Source organism: Chiroxiphia lanceolata, chromosome 6, assembly GCF_009829145.1.
Source record: "Chiroxiphia lanceolata isolate bChiLan1 chromosome 6, bChiLan1.pri, whole genome shotgun sequence".
NCBI lineage: Eukaryota > Metazoa > Chordata > Aves > Passeriformes > Pipridae > Chiroxiphia > Chiroxiphia lanceolata.
In genome coordinates, this window is record NC_045642.1 from 27,808,916 (window position 1) to 27,828,010 (window position 19,095).

The window sequence follows — 19,095 nt, forward strand, 5'->3', positions numbered from 1 at the left end:
AAGCGACTCTCCTTAGCTATCAGTCCTCCCATGAGGGCATTAATAGGTTCCCTTGACCTGAGCTATTAAGGGATCAGATAAATAGCAATGGAAAAATGGTAACAATCCAGACTTAAAGTCAGGGCCTTTAATAAATTTTAATGAATATACATACTGCTGCAGATGTCTCTTCTGGCAACAACACCCTTACTGCCTCAGGACCTTTCTTTTTGCAAAATCTACAAAAAAAGAAAGAAAGCATGGCACAGGATTAGTCAGAATTCTTGGACAATACTCAGAGGTTCACTACATGGCAATGCAATAAATCAGACCAAAAGAATCAGACAAGGACAGGGTAATTACAAGCCACCAAACTGCAATATCGGTTTTCCAAAGAGGGGAAATACAATAGCTGCAGTGGATGTCTGTGTGGAGCTGGATGCAGAGGGACACACAGCACCTTTTCCTTCCCACAAATACAGTATTAACTGGCTGGAGGCACAGCAGACAGTCACTCTAAGAAGAGCAGAGGTCATAGTTTATAATTACCAGAACCTGAGCATGACAGGCCAAGCTAAATTAGGCTTATAGATTCTTCAGTAAGAAGAGATGGGAAGGCAGAAGTTTAAATAAGTTTTCCTCCTTACTCTCTGCCTTTGATGAGTGCCTCGGCCCCTTCCTCATAGAGATGAGTGCACACCTCTTCAAGAAGTTTGTCATGACTAGCAGCATCCTCCTTCACTTTATCTTGCAACATGGCTTCAGCCCTTTGAACCAACTCTGCTACCAGTGTTGCCCTGTAAAAAAACCAAGAACAATCAGACAGACTGAAATCGGTACAAGAAAAAGCACACACTAAGTGTACCCAGCTGTTCTCCTCAGTTTAAGGGGATACTCATCTCGAGTGCAATAAACAACTCTGCTAAAAAAGAATCAATTGCTGTATTTAGTACTGTACCATCTCCTTGCTCTGTACGCAAGGAAGAAAGCAGCAATGAAGATATCAAAATAGTACTAAGACTCAAGAGTCAAAAGCCTTAAGATTTTAGTAGAAACATATTTGGTTACAGGTATACTTTCTGGTAGCAATGCCCTTGTATGCTCAATGGATAGTGCTCAGAAGTTCAAAGATGCCAACAGCAGCCCAGTACAACCAGCATTCCTTATGGGCTGATATCATTTAATGTCTTCAGCAAGCTGGACAATAGAACAGTGCAAAACCCCGAGCAAGCTCATGAGTGACATGCTGGAGGGCAGGGCTGCCACACAGAAGAACTGTGAAAAGGTGGAGAAATGGGCAGACAATGAGGTGGCGACTGTGCACTGTACGGGCTGGGGTCTGGCTACGGAGCAGCTCTGCAGAAAGGATCTGGGGTTCCCATTAGACAAAGTGAGTTGGCAGCATCCAAAGAAGGCCAACATTATACTGGGCTGACAATTGCAACAGTGCAGCCAGCAAGTCAAGGGAAGTTACTGCTTTCCTCACTGCCATGAGGCTGCATCTGGAGTAGTGTGTCCACCTTTGGGACCCCAGGACAAGAAAGCCATGGATAATTTGAGAAACTGCTGGAGAAAAGAAAAAAACCATTAAGATAATTGGGATGCACGTGGTCCCCAAGGAGACTGGGGTAGTCAGTTTCACTTAGCCCAGAGAAAAGGAAAAGGTGAAGGGAGAAGGAAAGGTTACAGAGAAGACAGAATAAGACTCTTCCAGGAAGAGCACAGCTAAAGGTTGACTGACCATATGCACAAACTGGAACAAGGGTTATTCTAATAGGATATAAGGAAACATTTTTCACAAATCCTGGGAAAATTAAGCACTGGATGGTACTAAGAGGCTGGCTGAATCCCCATCCTTAAAAGGTGGAAACTTTTCCAATTGGAAAAGGTGTCAATAAACCTGATCCAATCGGAAAGCTGGCCCTTCTTTGAGCAGGAGCTTGGATGCAATGACCTCCAGAGGTCACTTCTGATATGAGATTTTCCTATTATTAGCAAGAATGTTCTGAAAGGGATATAAAGTCTCAAAATGCTGCATTATGTTCACAACCAAGTGTTATACCTCCTTACACACCTCCTCTCTGCATCTCTTCAAAAATTCCTCTCTGTGATGGCAATAAGACATTTCTGGTCATAGTTTCATGTAGCCTTGGTGGTCTGCTATGCAGTATACTCTGAGGAAAGCTTTCTTTCCCCCATACACACAAGTTCAAAGGATCAACTCTGTCTCATTATAACGTAAAGTCACTTCTTAAGTCACAGAACAGATTACCAGCACTTACTTAATGTGCTTAACACAGTTGGATCCCACCCTCTCTGCCACAAATTCAACTGTTCTCCGTAGGGAAGAAGGCTGGTTGTGGAAGAAGGCCTGTTCCAACTCCACCTGTTCAAGAGAAAGTGCTACAGTTGATTAGAGCACTCCACCCAGACCCTTCTCTCATCAACACAGAAACAGACAGAACTACCATCTGGAAATGTACTAAAAGGTACGCAATTTGTCTACACTAGAATTTTCTGCTACTGCAGCATTCATCATCCCTGTAAATTAGTTACTCCCTATTCCCTTTTAGCCATTTAATCCAAGTTCATTATCAGGGTTTCTGAAACTACAAAAGCAAATGCTCTGTAAAGGGAAGAATGGGAGAGTTCTGACAGCACCTACTAAAAATGAGTCACCACATAGGGCTTGTTTTGGAAAGAAAGGATCCTGTCTTCTAAATACAGGTTGGTAATCCTGTAGGTTCCTACACAGGTTGTTCTTTAAGCAGAAAGCATGGCTACAATCTAACCAAAACAATGGATGAGAAACATACCAACATTTTATATTAAAGAAGAGGGAGAGAGATAAACAGACTAGTTGTTCCAATTGCAAGAATGTTTACTGAAGTTATCTGGATTTCAACACCCACATGGTATCCCAGCCACATAACTGTAACAGAAGAACAGGGAGAGAGGATACCTGACTGTTAAGCACAATGTTCCCTGCTGCCCAGGCCCATTCTCTTCTTTCCCTGGCATTAGGATAATACTGTGTACAAGCAATTTCTCCTACCTCGTTTCCCCTTCTGACTCCCTAATTTTATTACCTGCAGTTTCTGCTGTGTGACAGAAGCCTTGGGTGCTAAAGACTCTGCAGCTGTGGGAGTGATTTTTCTTATAAAGCCACCATTTTTTGCTCCACTACCAGTCACAAAAGAGGCAAGTAGTTTACGCAGCTCACCTGTACAGGAAAACATGCAAAACCAGTCATCATTGCCAAAAGCAAGGGGAAAAAAAAATTAAATCAAAACTCAAAAGAGAGAGTTTCACTTTGCCAGTTCTGTTCCTAGAGCAGATTCTCTCTACTTCTACAAAAGCGGAAGTTTTAGAAAAGCAGAGGAGTACCCCACACATTTAACTGGCACGGCACAGCAAGGCAGGCAAGGCTCTGAACAGAAAAGAGGCAGCTTCAAAAAAAGGGTCCCTAGCACATTGAACTTGTTCAGAAGGATCACGGAGCAGTCATTTTTATACATTGCTTTTTAGTGTGGCAAACGAGAACTGTAAAGTCTACAAGGACAACAAGGCAAGCAGTTACACAAAATTCCAACAGGGGCAGGAGAAAATACCAGAGGAAAAGCTTGATGACACGTTCAACTCCTAGAAGATTTTGTGATGCAGGTTTAACATAGTTTTCCTACTAAGTCCCAAGAAACAGAGCACCATCTCACCATATGGTGCTCTATTATCTACAGAGAGGAATTTTACCAATGGCAGACAATCCCAGGAAAAAACTCTCTCAAACAACAACCTGACAAAACACAAGGGCACAAAAGGATTCTTCCCCTCTGCCTGGAAGCAGAAATATGCTCAAGGACCAAAACATTCCTTGCAGTACAAACACCTCTCCCTATACCTAGGGTGGAAAAGCTGTATACTTACTCCTTATAATGTTTCTTTTCCAGCTTTTTAAGGATGGCTTCTCTTGTTCCTCTGGATTCAAGCCCTGTACATCACTTAACCTGACTGTGTAGCCTCCCTCCCCCGGCTTCACCAGATAGTATTTACAGCTCCATGAGCTTCTGCAATAGAGCTTTTTATCAAGGTTGACTCATACACAACTGAGACCTGAAGTTATGAGGAGGGGTAAGAAAGATGATCCAAGGACTTACAGTACCAAAGGACAAATACAAACAACTAAATAAATTTTAAAAAAGTACTAATATGTTTTATTTATATAGCAAAAATAAAAAAAATACTCACCAAGATAGGGACAGCAGGTATAAAGTAACTGCTGATCCACCAAGGGTACAGAGTCCTGGTGAGAAAAAGAAGGAAATGCTGAAAGGATACTGCGGGAAAGAAACAGTCTTCAAGTCAGAAATCCCATACATATGGTCACAGGAAGGTTTCAGGGCTGCCTTTCCATGAAAACAATAACTGGATTCCAAACACATAGTAAAATGATGAAGTCTGCAGCCCAAGTGTTCAGACAATCCCTGTAACACAGAATGACCTGCTCTACATTTTATTAGTGTAGCTCAGCCTTTGCTCCTGATCACTGTGGAAGCAGAGTTGAAAGCTGCCGTTTAAAGAAGGGAACCAGGACTGTTGCCACAGCTGCTACTCATAAGGGAGAAACCTATCCACGGAGGAGAATACACGAGGCCCATCTGCTATGCATTACCCTGCACAAATGCCTTCCCCCAGACTCACTGGAACCCCATGCTGTGGAGTCATGTCAGCCCAGTATTACACAGCACAGGCAGGGCCCTGGGAGGAAAAGGAACTTCAGATCCCACCCATAAAGGCAGTGTATCTTAGCAAATATACTCCTCACTTTTCAAGGAATACTATGTATCCCTTCGCATGTCTGGGAGTTATCTGAAACATCACACCTATAAACTCACTTGCTTTTCTGCTTGCTCATACTATTTTCAGTTCATCTACCCTTTATCATGTAACTGGAAAACAAGGGACCCCAAAGACAGCAACCTTGCTCATACAGTCCCATCTTACTACTTCTGTTTACAATTACTATTACTTATTTCTGGGAAGAGCTACAGTTCTATCAGCTCACCTTGTACTGCAATAATCAGTGAGTAGGAAAACAGCATCTGATCCTCCAGCACAACTTGGCACCTGTTCTGCAAACTATTGCAGCAGGTGAGATGGCTCCTGCCTGACAAAAAACCTAGAGCTGTAACACAGAGTTCACAACCCAGGATGAAATGCAATTGAGACACTTGGACAAACTGTGGCATCACATCTATTGTCCTACGTATTCTCAACGCAGCTGCCCTGAAGCCAAGATCTTAAAACTCCTGAGGACCTGGTAGGTCCATCTTCATCCACAGATTCAGAGGACATGGTACTGCACTAACTCACCAAAGCCTGAGCAGATGTCACAGTATCCATCATAAATCTCTCCTGCCTGTCGTCAGTGGTAAAAAACAACTCTTCAGGGACTGATGGAACCTGAAACAGAAAATCCAGCAGTTACAACCCAAACAACAGTCAGTAACTTACATTGTTTCTGATAAGAGGACAATGAAATCTCACCACCCTGCCACCAACAAAAAAAACCCAACTAGTACTAAAGATCCACTCTGCCCTAGGCACCTTTCCATAAAATTAAATATTTGGTTTGATCACAATAACATAAGCCACCTTCCCTATCCTCCCTCTAATACCATGTTTCACATTTCCAATACGTTCCCGCTAGGTAGTTACCTTGCTTCCAACTGGAGGCACAGAAGAGTTTTAGAAGTTCATCACACATCATCCCTTTATCAGACAAAAAATCCCCTAATAATTTAAGGCTGACAGCTAGCTGACAGCTAGCACTCCATCTTTGTGACAAGAGCTTCCAGTTCTAACAGGAAGAAGCTGTCAATGTGCTTACAAGGATGCAGATTAATAAGTACAGAATGTGTTTCAGATGCAATTAGAACTCCTTTTGGAAAAAAAAAATGTTGCTTCACACAATTTCACTAATGGAAAATAATTCTCCCTCAGAATACAATTATTCCTTAAACCCCACAAAACCCCACAACAAAATAACAAACTACTATTTTGAATTGGTTTAATTATTTCAATACTATTTTGGTTCTTGGCGGTTTTTTGCTTTTTCTTCAGGGAAGAGCTGCATGCACGCAGGAGACTACCTGAAAGAGCCAACCCAGAACTGCAAGGATCAGCAGCTTGTTCAGGAAACTCATCTTCTTATCTTCAGAAAGGACCATTAACCTGCCATGCAGCAGAAGCAGCAAGAGAAAGTGTGAGTTTTCAGCACCTCCATTTTCATTAAGGAAAAAATTCTCCAATTGTTCACTTTCTAATTACACCATTACTTGCGTGTCTGCCAAAAGACTGGAGAGCAAGCTCTACTTTTTTGTATGTACCTGAACAACATGCTGTCTTAAGTTTACACTGGAAAAGCCATTCTCTAGAATGTGCTTCAAATTTTCCTCATTTTTATAGGAAAGTAAGCTAGAAGATTATTTAGGCATTGGAAATCTTCTAGGTATAAGGATCAAATTCAAGGTTTAAAATTCACAGCTGCTGATGTAGATGAGCAAGTCGGGATTTAAAGACTTCAATTTACTTAATGAAAAAAACACATAACACATATTTGAATCAAAGATTAATCCCTGATCTTAGGATATGCTCCCTTTGTAGTTTCATGTAAGATAAGAAGTGCTGACAATCTGCACCAAAAAAAAAAGTGGTTTTTTTATAAGAATCTCAAACTAGTGCCAGCATGCATTCTCAGTCATCAAGTACCTCAACTATATAATCACATATTCACAGGAAAGTTCTTAATATATATATTTTCCCAGCCTCCTACCTGTATACCTGCAGCAAGAGACCAAATACTTTCCTGTAGTAATCCAGGAAAGGAGCAATATGATCCACAAGGGAAAGGTACTCCACAATCCAAGGAATAGTAAGGATAGAACGTTGATCTCGAACAGATTGTCTCAGAAGCTTCAATATATCCAGTATAGGCAGGGTCTTAAAGGACAATAGAAGTTATTGCAGCAGTTTGAAGTTACTTTTTGATACTTAAAGAAAAACTTTTATCTGTATCTTGACTTTTCTTTCTAGGATTTCATCTTCTATACCAATAAGAGGTGACTTCTAGCTAATGAAAACCCTTCTTTGCACATGAGCAGAGGTAAAAACCACACTACGACTGCAACCAAAGGTCCCACTGGGACTTTCAAAAGCAAGGCTATAAGCCTGACTACGTACAAGTGGAGTCATTGCATTCAGAATGACACACTGGTAGGAGATGGGTGCCAAACTTTCAAAATCATTCCTGCTAGCTGGATTTTACACTATAAATACAGCTAGGTGAAGAGTTCTAGTATGACAGACCCAGATTAGCAGAATTAACAGAAGACTGAGTACCTTACCATCAGTGCATTGCTCCCTCTTTTCTAGGTTATTCAAACTCATTTCCTTTGTTCCCAACCCCAGAACATGCAGAACCATATAACATCATCCAAGGAGCCACTGGCTCACTTCGAAAGGGCATGACAATTCATAATCCCCTCCTTGGATTAGAAAACCTGCCTGTCAAGTGAAGGACAATGTTAGGTTTCTTACTTGGTTTCTTAATGCTAATGCAGAATCTTGCAAGTCTCTAGTTGGCTGCTCCACAGTGCGATATGGCAAGAAAACAAGAAACCCCAGGAACTTGGCAAGGAGTCGCAGACTTAACAGGACCACAGTGAAGCGCTTCTTTTCATCCTGAAATGAAGAAAGGCAAGCTGAGGTAATGCTACCCTAAACTGGCAAAGCAAATACCTATACTAAACTTCTATTTCCTTCATGTAAAAGGACCACACAGCTTCATCACTGCTTTTAATAAATACGTATTTCCAAAATACGTATTTATCAAGCATTTAAAATTGCTTCTGTCTCCATTGCTTCACTTCATCACAAGAAGAAATTATTCAAGAGCTCTCTAAAACAAGTAGCTGCTCAATCTTCATATTAAGAACTTTGGAGTCAATGAGAGGGCAGAGCTGATCTCACATTGCCTCCTTTATACCACTACCACTTTGCAAGTCTTTGTGAACCTTTGGCAGCTACTTTGCTAATGAACTATAAGCTGTGACACCTCTGATAGGTATAGTTGAGTGAAGAAACATCTGAACAGGTATGAACAGGGATGACTACAAATTCAAACTAAAATCCTTCTATGTGGAAGAGTAACAAGGAGCTATTGCAACTGAGTGCAACAACTCAACTTGGTTATTTCCCTGATCTAACACAGGATACTAATAACCTAAAAAGGAGGCTTCCACTTTCCAAACTATTGTGCATTATCTCTTACGACACAGTTCTATGAAGCACCCCGAAGCATGCAAGTAAGTGGCAAGGGGCTCAGACTTCTGTAACTAGAGTTTTGACAAAACCAAACGAAGGTCTTCTCCTGTAATATAGTAGTGGCAGGTCCAAGCAATTCACAGGCAAGCCAGTAATTGTTTGAGTACTGGAACAGCTCAGAGAAATTCCTGCCAGATGTGTTTGCAAAAAACAAGCTTACCTGTTCATCCATATCCGCTTCCCCATCACTGTGCTCATGCTCCACCAGAGTAAGGCCATTCAGTTCAAGTATCTTCAGGCACAGACTATCCATCAGGTGCTGATTGAACTGGTAACTTCAGCAAAAGATCATGATGAGTCAGACTGGGCTGAAAACAGCAGTAAAACCTCAACTAACACACTGCAAAATTTCAAGCTTGTCTCATGAGCATCAGCAGACATCCAGTGGAACAGACTGACAGGCAAGAAAGCAAAAGACAAGACTAGTACTGGCTGACCCCCTTCATTTCCACTTCTTTTGTACTTTTTCAAAGAGATGCTATTTAGCATGTCTTGGCATAAGGATAATAAAACTGATCTGTCAAAGCAGGAAGCTGTGAAACAACTGAATTTAAGATTAAAGTCTCCCAAGATTAAATTCCTCCATGCTGTGAATTGTGAAAAACTCATTAAGCAAAACTATAAACCTGGCTTCATCCTGTACTCCTTGGCTTCATGCAGTATCACGCAAGAAGCACTTGTCCAGTCCACTGTCCTTACTAGGCAGCACTGCATGCCTTGGCACTGGGAAATGCTGAGAGCCTCTGAGAAAATATTATGGCTTTCTAGAAGAAAAATTATTACCATATATTACCATATAGTCTGGTCCCAATCTTTCTGAATAACTCTCTGCTGCAAGAGCAACATGCTGGTGCTCCTGTTACCCACACATTTCAGAAAGGAAACAGCAAGCACAGGCAGCTAACCTTCCTGCACTGAGGATGAAGTCCCTGAAGAATTGCTGACACCCTGGGAATGAAGGGGGTGGACAAGGTCCTCTGATGCTCTGAGGAACAACAAATCTTTCCTGCAGCCTCTTCAGACGGCTCAGATTGTCAGAACCCAGCATATTAAGGACATCCTGGTCTGGTGTGTCTCCCCAGCTTGCTCCACCACCAACAGGACCTTTACACATCTTTAGGAGACAGAAAGAGTAGGGAGGTGGAAATTTTGTAACAAGACATCATTTCACTTATCTCTCATCCAACATATTATCCTTTCCTCACAAGACTGTTTTTGGAGTAGTCCAAGCATGATCTTTTCAGGTATCCACATACAGAACAACTCTTCCTCATTCCAAAACATGCTACCAACCTCGGCCATAAGCAGTCGAGAGATCTTGCAAGATGGAATTCCGATCCTATACATCTAACTAGGTCATACCTAGCAGGCTACGTGTGGATGTGCAGAGAGAACATCTATCACTTGCATGATCTTCATGAACCACTCAGTAGGAGCTTTAGCCCAGTCTCCAAGGCTCATGATGCTGCACTATGCATTCCCAGATCAGGTTTTCCTGGAACTTCCACACAGTTCAATAAAAATAAAAAGTGAATGCCCCACTCCCTCAAACACACAGATACTACTCAAGACTCAAAGAATTACAGAACTGCAGAACTGTTTATGTTGGGTCATCTAATCCAACCCTCTTGTTCAATCAGGGTCAGCTACAGCACATTGTTCAGAGCCATGTCCAATTGGGTTTTGAATGTCTCCACAGACTGGGACTTCATAACCGCTCTGGGCAACCTGCTTCAGTGTTTGATCACCCTCACAGTAAAGAAGTGTCTTCTTGTGTTCAGATGGAATTTCCTTTTCCTCAATATGTGTCCATTGCCTCATGTCCTGTCAGTGAACACTACTGAAAAGAATCTGGCTCCCTCTTCTTCCTTCCCTCCCAGCAGGTATTTGTAATGCAGTGTTAAGATAACATGGAGCTTTCTCTTCTTCAGGCTGAATACTCACAGGTCTCTCAGCTTCTCCTCAAATAAAAAAAATTCTCCAGGTCCCTTAATCAGTTACATAGCCCTGCACTAGACTTGTTCTAGTAAGTCTGTATCTTTCTTTTCTTATGCCAGTGAGGCCAGGACTGGACACAGTCTGGACTGGACATAATGGAGTATATACTCCTAGCCAGTGATGAGTAAAGGGAAAAGATGACTGCACATCCCTGCATCTAAATCACGGTACTTTTAATGAGAGAGATCATACTAAAAAGCAACATTTAACTATGTATGTGAGCACTACTAGGTGAGTAGTAGTAGTGAGCAACTACTAGGTACATTTATTCCAAACAGAGCATCCTTCCCTCCCCAAAAGAATATCTTGTAACGCTTCCCAACCTTTAAATTATAAGGTCTCAACACAAATCCTCAGTCACAGTTCATTTCTGCAAGAGTATCATAATACACACTTTCTAGTCAGACACACCGGATTCATTGAAGATGCCTAGTTACCAGTTTAGATCTTTGGTTACCCTTGTGAAATCCTGAAGTCTTCATTAAGAAGGCACAGATAGAAATACAGCACCTAGGCCTAATTAAATCCTACTGATGCAACAAAGTTCATCTCACCTCTTTCCCACAATTTCCATGAACGCACATATACAATCAGACAGGACACTGACACAAACTCAGACTTGACACTAGAGGAATTTTCAACATTCCAACAGCTTGCAACTTCCTGGCAATGTGTGTGGGCTAACACTCAAGGTGAGGGTTTATGTCTGTTTTGCTATCCAAAAGAAACACAGCAATAAGCCAGGCATTTACAGAGAATAGAATGAATATCTATACTCCAATAAGAAGCATCTTCTCTTTTTTTTATTTCTTTAGTTACAATGAAGGCAAATGATGCTTGAAACTCACAAAAAAAACCCCACTCTAAATTACAACAGCAATACTGTATCAAAAACAGGCTGTTGCAGTGTTATACAGAAGAACAGAGACCTTTTGCAGATAGTAAGCTCATGCTGCTAACGAACATAACTGGAAATCTCTACATTTAATATACATGTCAAAACTTCCAGAAACTATAACTGTATTAAAATTAGAAGAACAAAGTAAATAACCATGAAGAATTAATGTTTATAGACCTTGATGTGCTCAGTGTGCCTTACTTCTGATTTAAACAGAGTTTATCAGTAATTTATCACAGATTATTTCTCAAAAAGGAAAGAAATTCACATCCTGAAAACTTGTGTATCCCAAAAAACAGGTTTCAATAGGAAAATCTCGAAGAAACTTGCAAGACACAGTTTGTTTTCTCAGGCCGAGGAAGGATCAAATCAGTTTTGACATACACCTTCGTTAAAAAAACCCAAGTCGTTTACCTGGATAAGCTGTTTCTGAAAGAGCCGGGCAAAATGGCTGTGGTTGCAGGTTGCAGATAGGTGAGCCATCATGGCCCTGTGAAGGGAAAGATCATGAAATTCTGACAGGAACTCTGTGGTACAAAAAATAGTGTTCTAATTTCAAACCATACCAAGAGCATAAAGTAACTGCTTTTAAGAAAGCAATCTCCAAAGGCCATTGCAAAAAGCAACATCTCTAAAACCAGGTTTCCCAAGCACTGAGCCCCATCTGTTGCTGATATGGAATCAAAAATTCTCCCTGAGCACCTGCAGAGCAAACAACTCTAGAGACAAAAAGAATCTCTTCCTTTCCTGAAATAATGCTGTTACTTGGAAAGAAGAATGAACTCATTCAGCTCCCACTCTTCCCTGTGCAGAAGAGCGAGCCGAGAGTTCACACATACAGAAGTAAGAACACAGCAATAGCGCTACTTCTGATGCCCCAGGAGATGGAAAATTTCTCAGTTTAGGTCTCAGCCTTGTTCTGCTCCTGTAGTGAAAAGCCACCTACATACATGTAACTTGAGTAGGTTGATGGTTGAAACTAACACAGAAACCCACAAGGCAACTGCTATCAAAACCATAGTAGTTTCTTTATGTATAATCTATTTTGATTAAGCAATAAATTAATTTAACAGTCTGCTTTCTGCAGAAAGAGACACAGTTGTCTTGTTTTCAGAGACAATACACTAGAAGCCCCTGAAATAATTAGAAGAGCCAACAGCTTCTGAACATACAACACAGGTCTCCACACTTAAGTGGAGTCAGACATCAGAAACTTGAAATGCACACACAAGTGTGTACAATAACACTGTGTATATAATATATATATTGTATACAATATATATATAGTGTATACAGTAATGATGCTCAGACCACAATACACTGGTAGCTCTTTCTGTGATTATGAATAGGGAAAGAGCTACATCAAGACTGATCAAATTAGGCCCTTGCCACTTACAGTTTGTTTCTTTTAAGATAGCAGCTGATACTTTTAAACATAGAAGCAAGTTTACATGGATAGTATCTTCCAAGCAGCACAGCTCCCTACAGATTAGTGCAGAAGACCAAGGAGATCGTGGAACTTAGGATGCCAAGTCTAGTATGCTGCACCAGCAATTCAGCTACATTAAAGACTCCTACCTGATCTTGTTGCCTAGAACTCTTTCAAAGTCCCAGCCACTTTTCTCATGGTTATCCTCCCATTCACGCAGAAGTTCATAAAATATGTCCCTGAGAATCAAGATATTTAAGGGAATGAATTCCCACTCTTCAAAATTTGTAGCAACAACAACCAAATATCTATCTCAGATTAAATAACTCACGTCTCTAAGCATTCAGATACCTTTGCAAAACTCATTAGTGTTAGCGGGAATTCAATGAGTTTCCATTTTCCATGTCTTTGACAAAAAGTGCTTGAGCTTATGCCCAAGCTTTGATGGAATGACCAAAACACCCATTGCCAGACAGACATACTGAAGATTGAGAGGCAGGAAAGAAAAAGCCAGAGGAAATAATATCTATGAGGAGAGAAGAAAGGACCAAGACAACTTGTCATTCTGCCCTCACCCTGTTGCTGCAAGCATGGAGAGAGGCAGCAGGAAGAATAAAAGCATACCAGATCTATATGCAGAAGCAATCCAGGAGGGTGACGCACTGTACTGGCATTAACAGAAGTCTCAATAACTCCTGAAGAATTGGGCTGTTTTTCCCTAAAGACATTAAGCATTTAGATCCTGCACTCAATATGGACAAAAACTTTTTTTCCCTTTTAACTGAAGTGAAAATTTCAAGATTTTTTTTCTACAGCACGAAGCATACATGAGACATTCTTAATATCCTTTGCTCACAATCATGCAAAGATTATACCCTGTGAGTCATACAGTAATAGTAGAAGAAACTTACCTTTGTTTCTTAAATATGTGAAATGCTCTGTCACTGGGAAAGTTAGAGCGATTATCAGTTTCTGGCTGGAAAGAAACAGACTGTACAGAGCACGGCAACAGGAGAGACACCTGTTCAAAACATAAAGGCAGCCATTAGACTAATGTAAGTCTCTAAAACAATCTGAGACTCAGAAAAGAGCAGGGAAAAGGCATGATGAGGAAACCAAGTTTTACTAGCCAAATTGTCCAGAGATTAGGTACTTCCCAATTGCTAACTACTTACTAATAAACACTAACGGTTTTACAACCTACATTACACTACAGAGGCAGAATCACTCAACATTATGAGAGAAAGCATCTCATCTCTCTAAATCTCTGCTGAACAGGTTGCAACCAGTGTTGATACTGTGTGGAAAGAATGATGCACTGTCAGTGTCCCTTCAATATCAGGCTTCAGAAAATGCAGGATAATGGCTGGCAATTCCTCTACTGTTACTCTTTCTCCAGCTCAAAAAGCCTATGTCTTCAAGTAACAAGAAACCTTTATTTACAACTTTAACAGCTTTAAAGCTCCGTTATTGAAATGTCCTAGTCTAAGAAAGTACACAGTACTTTCTTTGCAAAGAATAATTTCCATTTTTAAAAAATGCATGAAATGAGATAAAAAATGCATTCCTACCATCCAGCTTTACTTCCCTAACCCAGATAATTACATGAAGAAACCAGTTTACACAATCTGTGTTGTCTCCTCTGAAACTTCATTTGCCTAAAAGGAGTCCATATCTATGAAAGAAATCTACTTCTTCAAAACTACCTTCTGATTCTGCATCTAACCAATCATTCTCCTGGGATGCATGTTTATTAGATGAGAATCAAAAGCAAAACCTGACTCTATCAAAGTCTCTGGTTGAGGTCAGGGCCCAGAGCACAATGCAAGGATAGCCAGCAATGATTCAGTGCTATCACTGGACCTAGCAATTCACTCACCCACTGACAAGAAAAAGAAGTAGCTTTTAGACAGTTGCCAGAGACAACATGACAAGATACTTGAAGTAGAAGTAATGAGATTTAACATCAAAGCCATTGCAAATAAAAGAGGAACAATATAAAGGCTTGAAGAAACGTTAGCTGAGGTCTGCCAATTTTTACCTTGGCTGCGCTGCTTTCATAAGCCTGCCTGAGCCTCTTGTGCAAGGTGGGAGAAAAAGATGCAATCCGCTCATTTTCAGCCAAAAGCTTCAGAATCCCCTTTTCTAAATGGGAAATAATTCTGCCAAGAAAACAGGGATAAAAGCCAGATAGACAGACATAAACAACACATGATCAGACCTAAAGAAACGCTTATGCTTATGTTTTATGAGGCTGCCAAGTAAAGAGTTCTAAGCCACAGGTATTCAGCGTGAAATCCTACAGGTAAAGCTCTAAAACCCAAGCACACCTGCTTAATCCCACACACAACTGCAGACATAAAAGCAGAGGAAAACAAAATTCAACTCACTCATATTGATAGTCCAAGACTTGAACAGCAAAATAAACACAGTTGTGCACACTTTGGAAATGCTGTCCCCCTGACACTTCTAAGGGAAAAAAAGAAACATGAGACAACAGCACTTATCAGTATTTATAAACTAAAAGACCAACAAAGTTTTTAAAGAAAGTAGGAACTGCCATATCCAAAAATAGTCTTTCAGATTCCTGTCCAATTTCCAGAAGTTCCCACTCTCAGCCCTAAGAATGAGTAGTAAAACAAAGGTCAGTCAAATTGGGGCATCTGGGGTGGGAGAGCGTGTGGTGTGTATCACTCTTTTGGTTTTAATATCCATTTCAAAGTACTAACTGCATCAAGCTTAAGTCTGAATTTGACAAAAAACAAATGTAAGAATTACACATTTAATGGCTGGATCCTGTTGCACTCATATCCTAATCTTAAGCTAAAGAAACACATAGTAGATCAACAGCACTTTTGAGTTGCAGGGACCAATGCAGAAGCAACTTTAGCAAACCTGTCCTTCTCTTTAAAAGTCAGTGTTAGCAAGCAGCTACAGCAAATATCACACAGTAGCAGAAAACTAGATTCAAACAGGACCTAACAACCCCTCTCTATCATACTGCAGAAGCACTTCCCACACGTGTGATTTTTGTCAGCATCTCGGATGAGTCCCATGGTGGTAATAAGGCATTTTTATGTCATTTAAGACTAACTGTCCAAGCTGCTATATAACACATTATTATTCCATGGAAGTAACATTCTTTCTCCTCAATACTATTGCTTACCTCTACTACTTTCATTGATTTCAAGGTCACTGTCCCCATCTTCTGCAGTAGAAGTGCCTTTAGATGTCAATAGTTGCAGAACAAAGAACAGCTCCAGAAAAATATTTGGTACCAGATTTTCTGGAAGAGAGTAAACAAGATGTTAAAGGTGGATTATTCAATACTGTCCTGCTTTAATTCACAAAGGTAAAAAAATAGATTCCTGTACTCTGGTAGTCACCAAAGAACTCTCTCTCCGCACACAGCCACAGTGTAAATCAATACAGGAAAGATGTGTTAGGGAATAGTCCAGTTTCAGATCATATAATTTCAGTCTACTGCAGCTCGGAGTACTGCATCAGGCTCACCTCCTTCCCTAAACTTTTACCTAGTATTCATTTATTTTAATAATTGAGTTGGCTTAGTTTATTTTTCCAGATGTTATTTTTTGGTACAATGTAACTGTTCCACAACTTCCACTTCTCATCTACCTCCCTCTCACAACACACACGCAAGTTCAAAGCTCAAAGAAAGGTCAGTCTCACATCTTCTGGGTCTTCACCTGCTATACACGATGAATAGAGCTGCGCCAGACACTCCAGCTGCTTCTTGCAGGAAACCTTAGTAGGATTTGCACAGGTGACCAGATGGCTTTCAGCAGGCAGGCTAGCACTGCGAGTGTAGCTAGGCTTAGTCGGAGTACCAGGATCAAAAGACATCCCTGCAGGAGAAGATGCCTGGTGCAGCAATTTGCATCTGAAATTCAAGAGCAGCAACATATCATGTGACTGAAGATGATCCACGGCAGCCATGCAGCCAGAAGAGGTCTTTCTCTGGCACTGTAGCATGAAGGAAATCCTGCAATAACTAGCCATGTCATTTACACTGTCTAATGCAGCTAATAATAATTTAAGTCATCTTTCTCTTTGTGAGAAAAGATCTCAGGGTTAGCAACCAAGACTGAAAAGAATCGCATTCAAATTCCAGCTCTGTTAAAATAGTGTGGTGCTTTCACCAAATTAACCAGCTAACCTATGTTACTGCTTCTCATCTGAAATGATATTTGTTAAGGACAGAGAATCTGTTAGAGATCATGTGCTGAAAATTTTTACAACATCTATGAAAATAAGGTTCACATCCATATATTCAGATATATTTGTAAGTTAACGACACTCTGAGAAGACCCAATACCACTACATGGAAAGGCAATACAACAACTGATGAAAGCCCATACAGAAGGAACAAACTACTTTAATTGCTGGATTCTAAATCAACAATGATCACTCAGTTAAATACATAGACATTGTAAAAAACTATACCTTGAGATGTCATCCAAGGTGTGGCACGTATAAGACACATGAAAAACAGGAAACAAGCCAGTAACAGCAATATCAAATGACTGTTACATTTACACATGGAACATCACACCATGTCTTACCACACTGTCTCAAAAGTAAAATCTTTAAGTCACTTTAAGGGCTGTGGGGAAGACGGAAACATTTTTACCTGCAGCAAAGGCTTTTTTCTATTGGCCTATTTCTAGTGGAACTGTTGAACAAATTGTTCCCAAAATGGAAACAGAAACATTACTAAATAACAGCTCCCTTGCAGCAAACATAAGCACCCAAACTGATCGAACTGAAGAAAATTATTTATGAAGCACTTTGTAAACCCACCAAAGTAAGACTAATAATGCAGTTAGACTCTGTTTCACTTCTGCCTCATTGTTGTCATCTACCTCAACATAAAATTCACCTTTTGCCCTTGCTCAAAGTGACCCAGCCGTCTCGAGGCTGTGTTAGTTTTGTACCTCACTTTACCACCAGTACAGAGGACACAACAGCAGCTCCCAGTTTTCAAGCATGATGGGTCAGACAAGATCACCTCCTGCAAGATCCAGCCCACCGTATCCTGCTATTTCACTCACTTTAGCTTATATAGATTACTGGGACATTTCAGGTAGAATTCAGCGGAATAGGTGCTTCACTTCAGTGCAGAGAGGCAGGTTTGAATCCTGAGCAGTTCTACTACAGGTCCAGTACAAACAGTAATTCATTAGTCTCTACTGGATGTGTTTCAGCCAGTTCTGGACCCACTGAAGTGACCTGCAAGGCTTAGCAGGAAAAGAATTCCACCCATGTGTCCTGAGGAACTTCCCCAAGAACAAAACCTACAAAGAACAGCAACACTTCTGCCAGCAATTACAAACAATAGTTTCTCTATTTCTGTGCTTTGCTTTTTTTCTGAAGTATAAATCTTCACAGACTAACAGTGATATCATTTTACAGATGATGAAAGTCACACGCTAACTGAACAGGAGAGACAAAATAAGAAGCTAGAATTCACCTCATCTCACAGCAATTTTCAATAGTTACTGTTTCAATAGTTTGAAACAGAATCTCAAGCTACCCATGTCCTGTTTTCTCTGACTGCAAGCTTCTGCTAGCCTGCCTACCTTAAAAAATCATTAAATCACACTTTCACTACACTTGCAGCGTTAACTCATTTTCTTCAAACTGATAAGTCTTGGTGCAATTTTCAAACAGAGCCTAATTACACCAGCTCGAACCCACACACTCTGCCTGCACGATCTAAGGACAGCTGCACAGGAGATAGCTACGCATGCAAGCCCATGAAGAAGAAATCTCATGAAAGCAATGAGGACTGACTAAACTTCTGAAGTGAGGGTCATTGTTTCAGAGTCAGCACACCTCTAAAATGACAAACATGAGCTAGCTGCATTAATATGCTAGTCTGATAACAGAGTCACACTTGACATTAGGTAAATTATAGTTTAAGGCCACCTATATATGTCTTGGATATTCTTTTGGTCATTTTCACCTTGATATCAGTACCACCTTAAGACAAGGTGTCATGGTTTAGGAATGGTACTTCCCAATTTAGTGCTCTCGCTCAGACTCTCCAAAACACTTGCTTGCTCCCTTCCCCTCTCCCCCTCCCCCTGAAGTGGGATGAAGAGGAGAACTGGAAGCACAAAAGGTAAAAAAGATGGGTTGAGATAAGAACAATTCAGTGGAAACAGCAATGACATGAGAAAACAAATACTAACAGCAACAACACTAATGGCAGAGGGTACAAGCAAGAGGTGAACGATTCAACCAGAACCCCTCCAATAATAGAGAATACCCAACTGCTCTCTCCACGCTACACCGAACAAGAAGAGAATTCTTTCCCAGCCCCCAGAAAGTGATAGGAGGTGGTACAGAATAACCTCTGAGTCCTAGCCATGCACTCTCCTGGCTA

At 40.7% G+C, this 19,095-nt stretch overlaps 1 protein-coding gene across 1 annotated transcript in view; it reads right to left on the reverse strand.

Moving 5' to 3' along the window:
- CDAN1 (codanin 1) overlaps positions 1-19,095 on the reverse strand; it is a 35,569-nt gene that overhangs the window by 8,239 nt on the left and 8,235 nt on the right. The window contains exons 4-21 of the mRNA XM_032689772.1: positions 16,394-16,587; positions 15,853-15,972; positions 15,077-15,155; positions 14,728-14,848; positions 13,598-13,707; positions 12,836-12,925; positions 11,672-11,747; positions 9,267-9,475; positions 8,522-8,636; positions 7,576-7,719; positions 6,812-6,978; positions 6,129-6,210; positions 5,350-5,439; positions 4,225-4,279; positions 3,069-3,202; positions 2,262-2,365; positions 627-776; positions 155-218 (exon numbers count right to left, since the gene is read on the reverse strand). Of these exons, the coding sequence (XP_032545663.1) occupies positions 155-218; positions 627-776; positions 2,262-2,365; positions 3,069-3,202; positions 4,225-4,279; positions 5,350-5,439; positions 6,129-6,210; positions 6,812-6,978; positions 7,576-7,719; positions 8,522-8,636; positions 9,267-9,475; positions 11,672-11,747; positions 12,836-12,925; positions 13,598-13,707; positions 14,728-14,848; positions 15,077-15,155; positions 15,853-15,972; positions 16,394-16,587 (2,104 nt within the window). The remainder of the gene's footprint in view (positions 1-154; positions 219-626; positions 777-2,261; positions 2,366-3,068; positions 3,203-4,224; positions 4,280-5,349; positions 5,440-6,128; positions 6,211-6,811; positions 6,979-7,575; positions 7,720-8,521; positions 8,637-9,266; positions 9,476-11,671; positions 11,748-12,835; positions 12,926-13,597; positions 13,708-14,727; positions 14,849-15,076; positions 15,156-15,852; positions 15,973-16,393; positions 16,588-19,095) is intronic.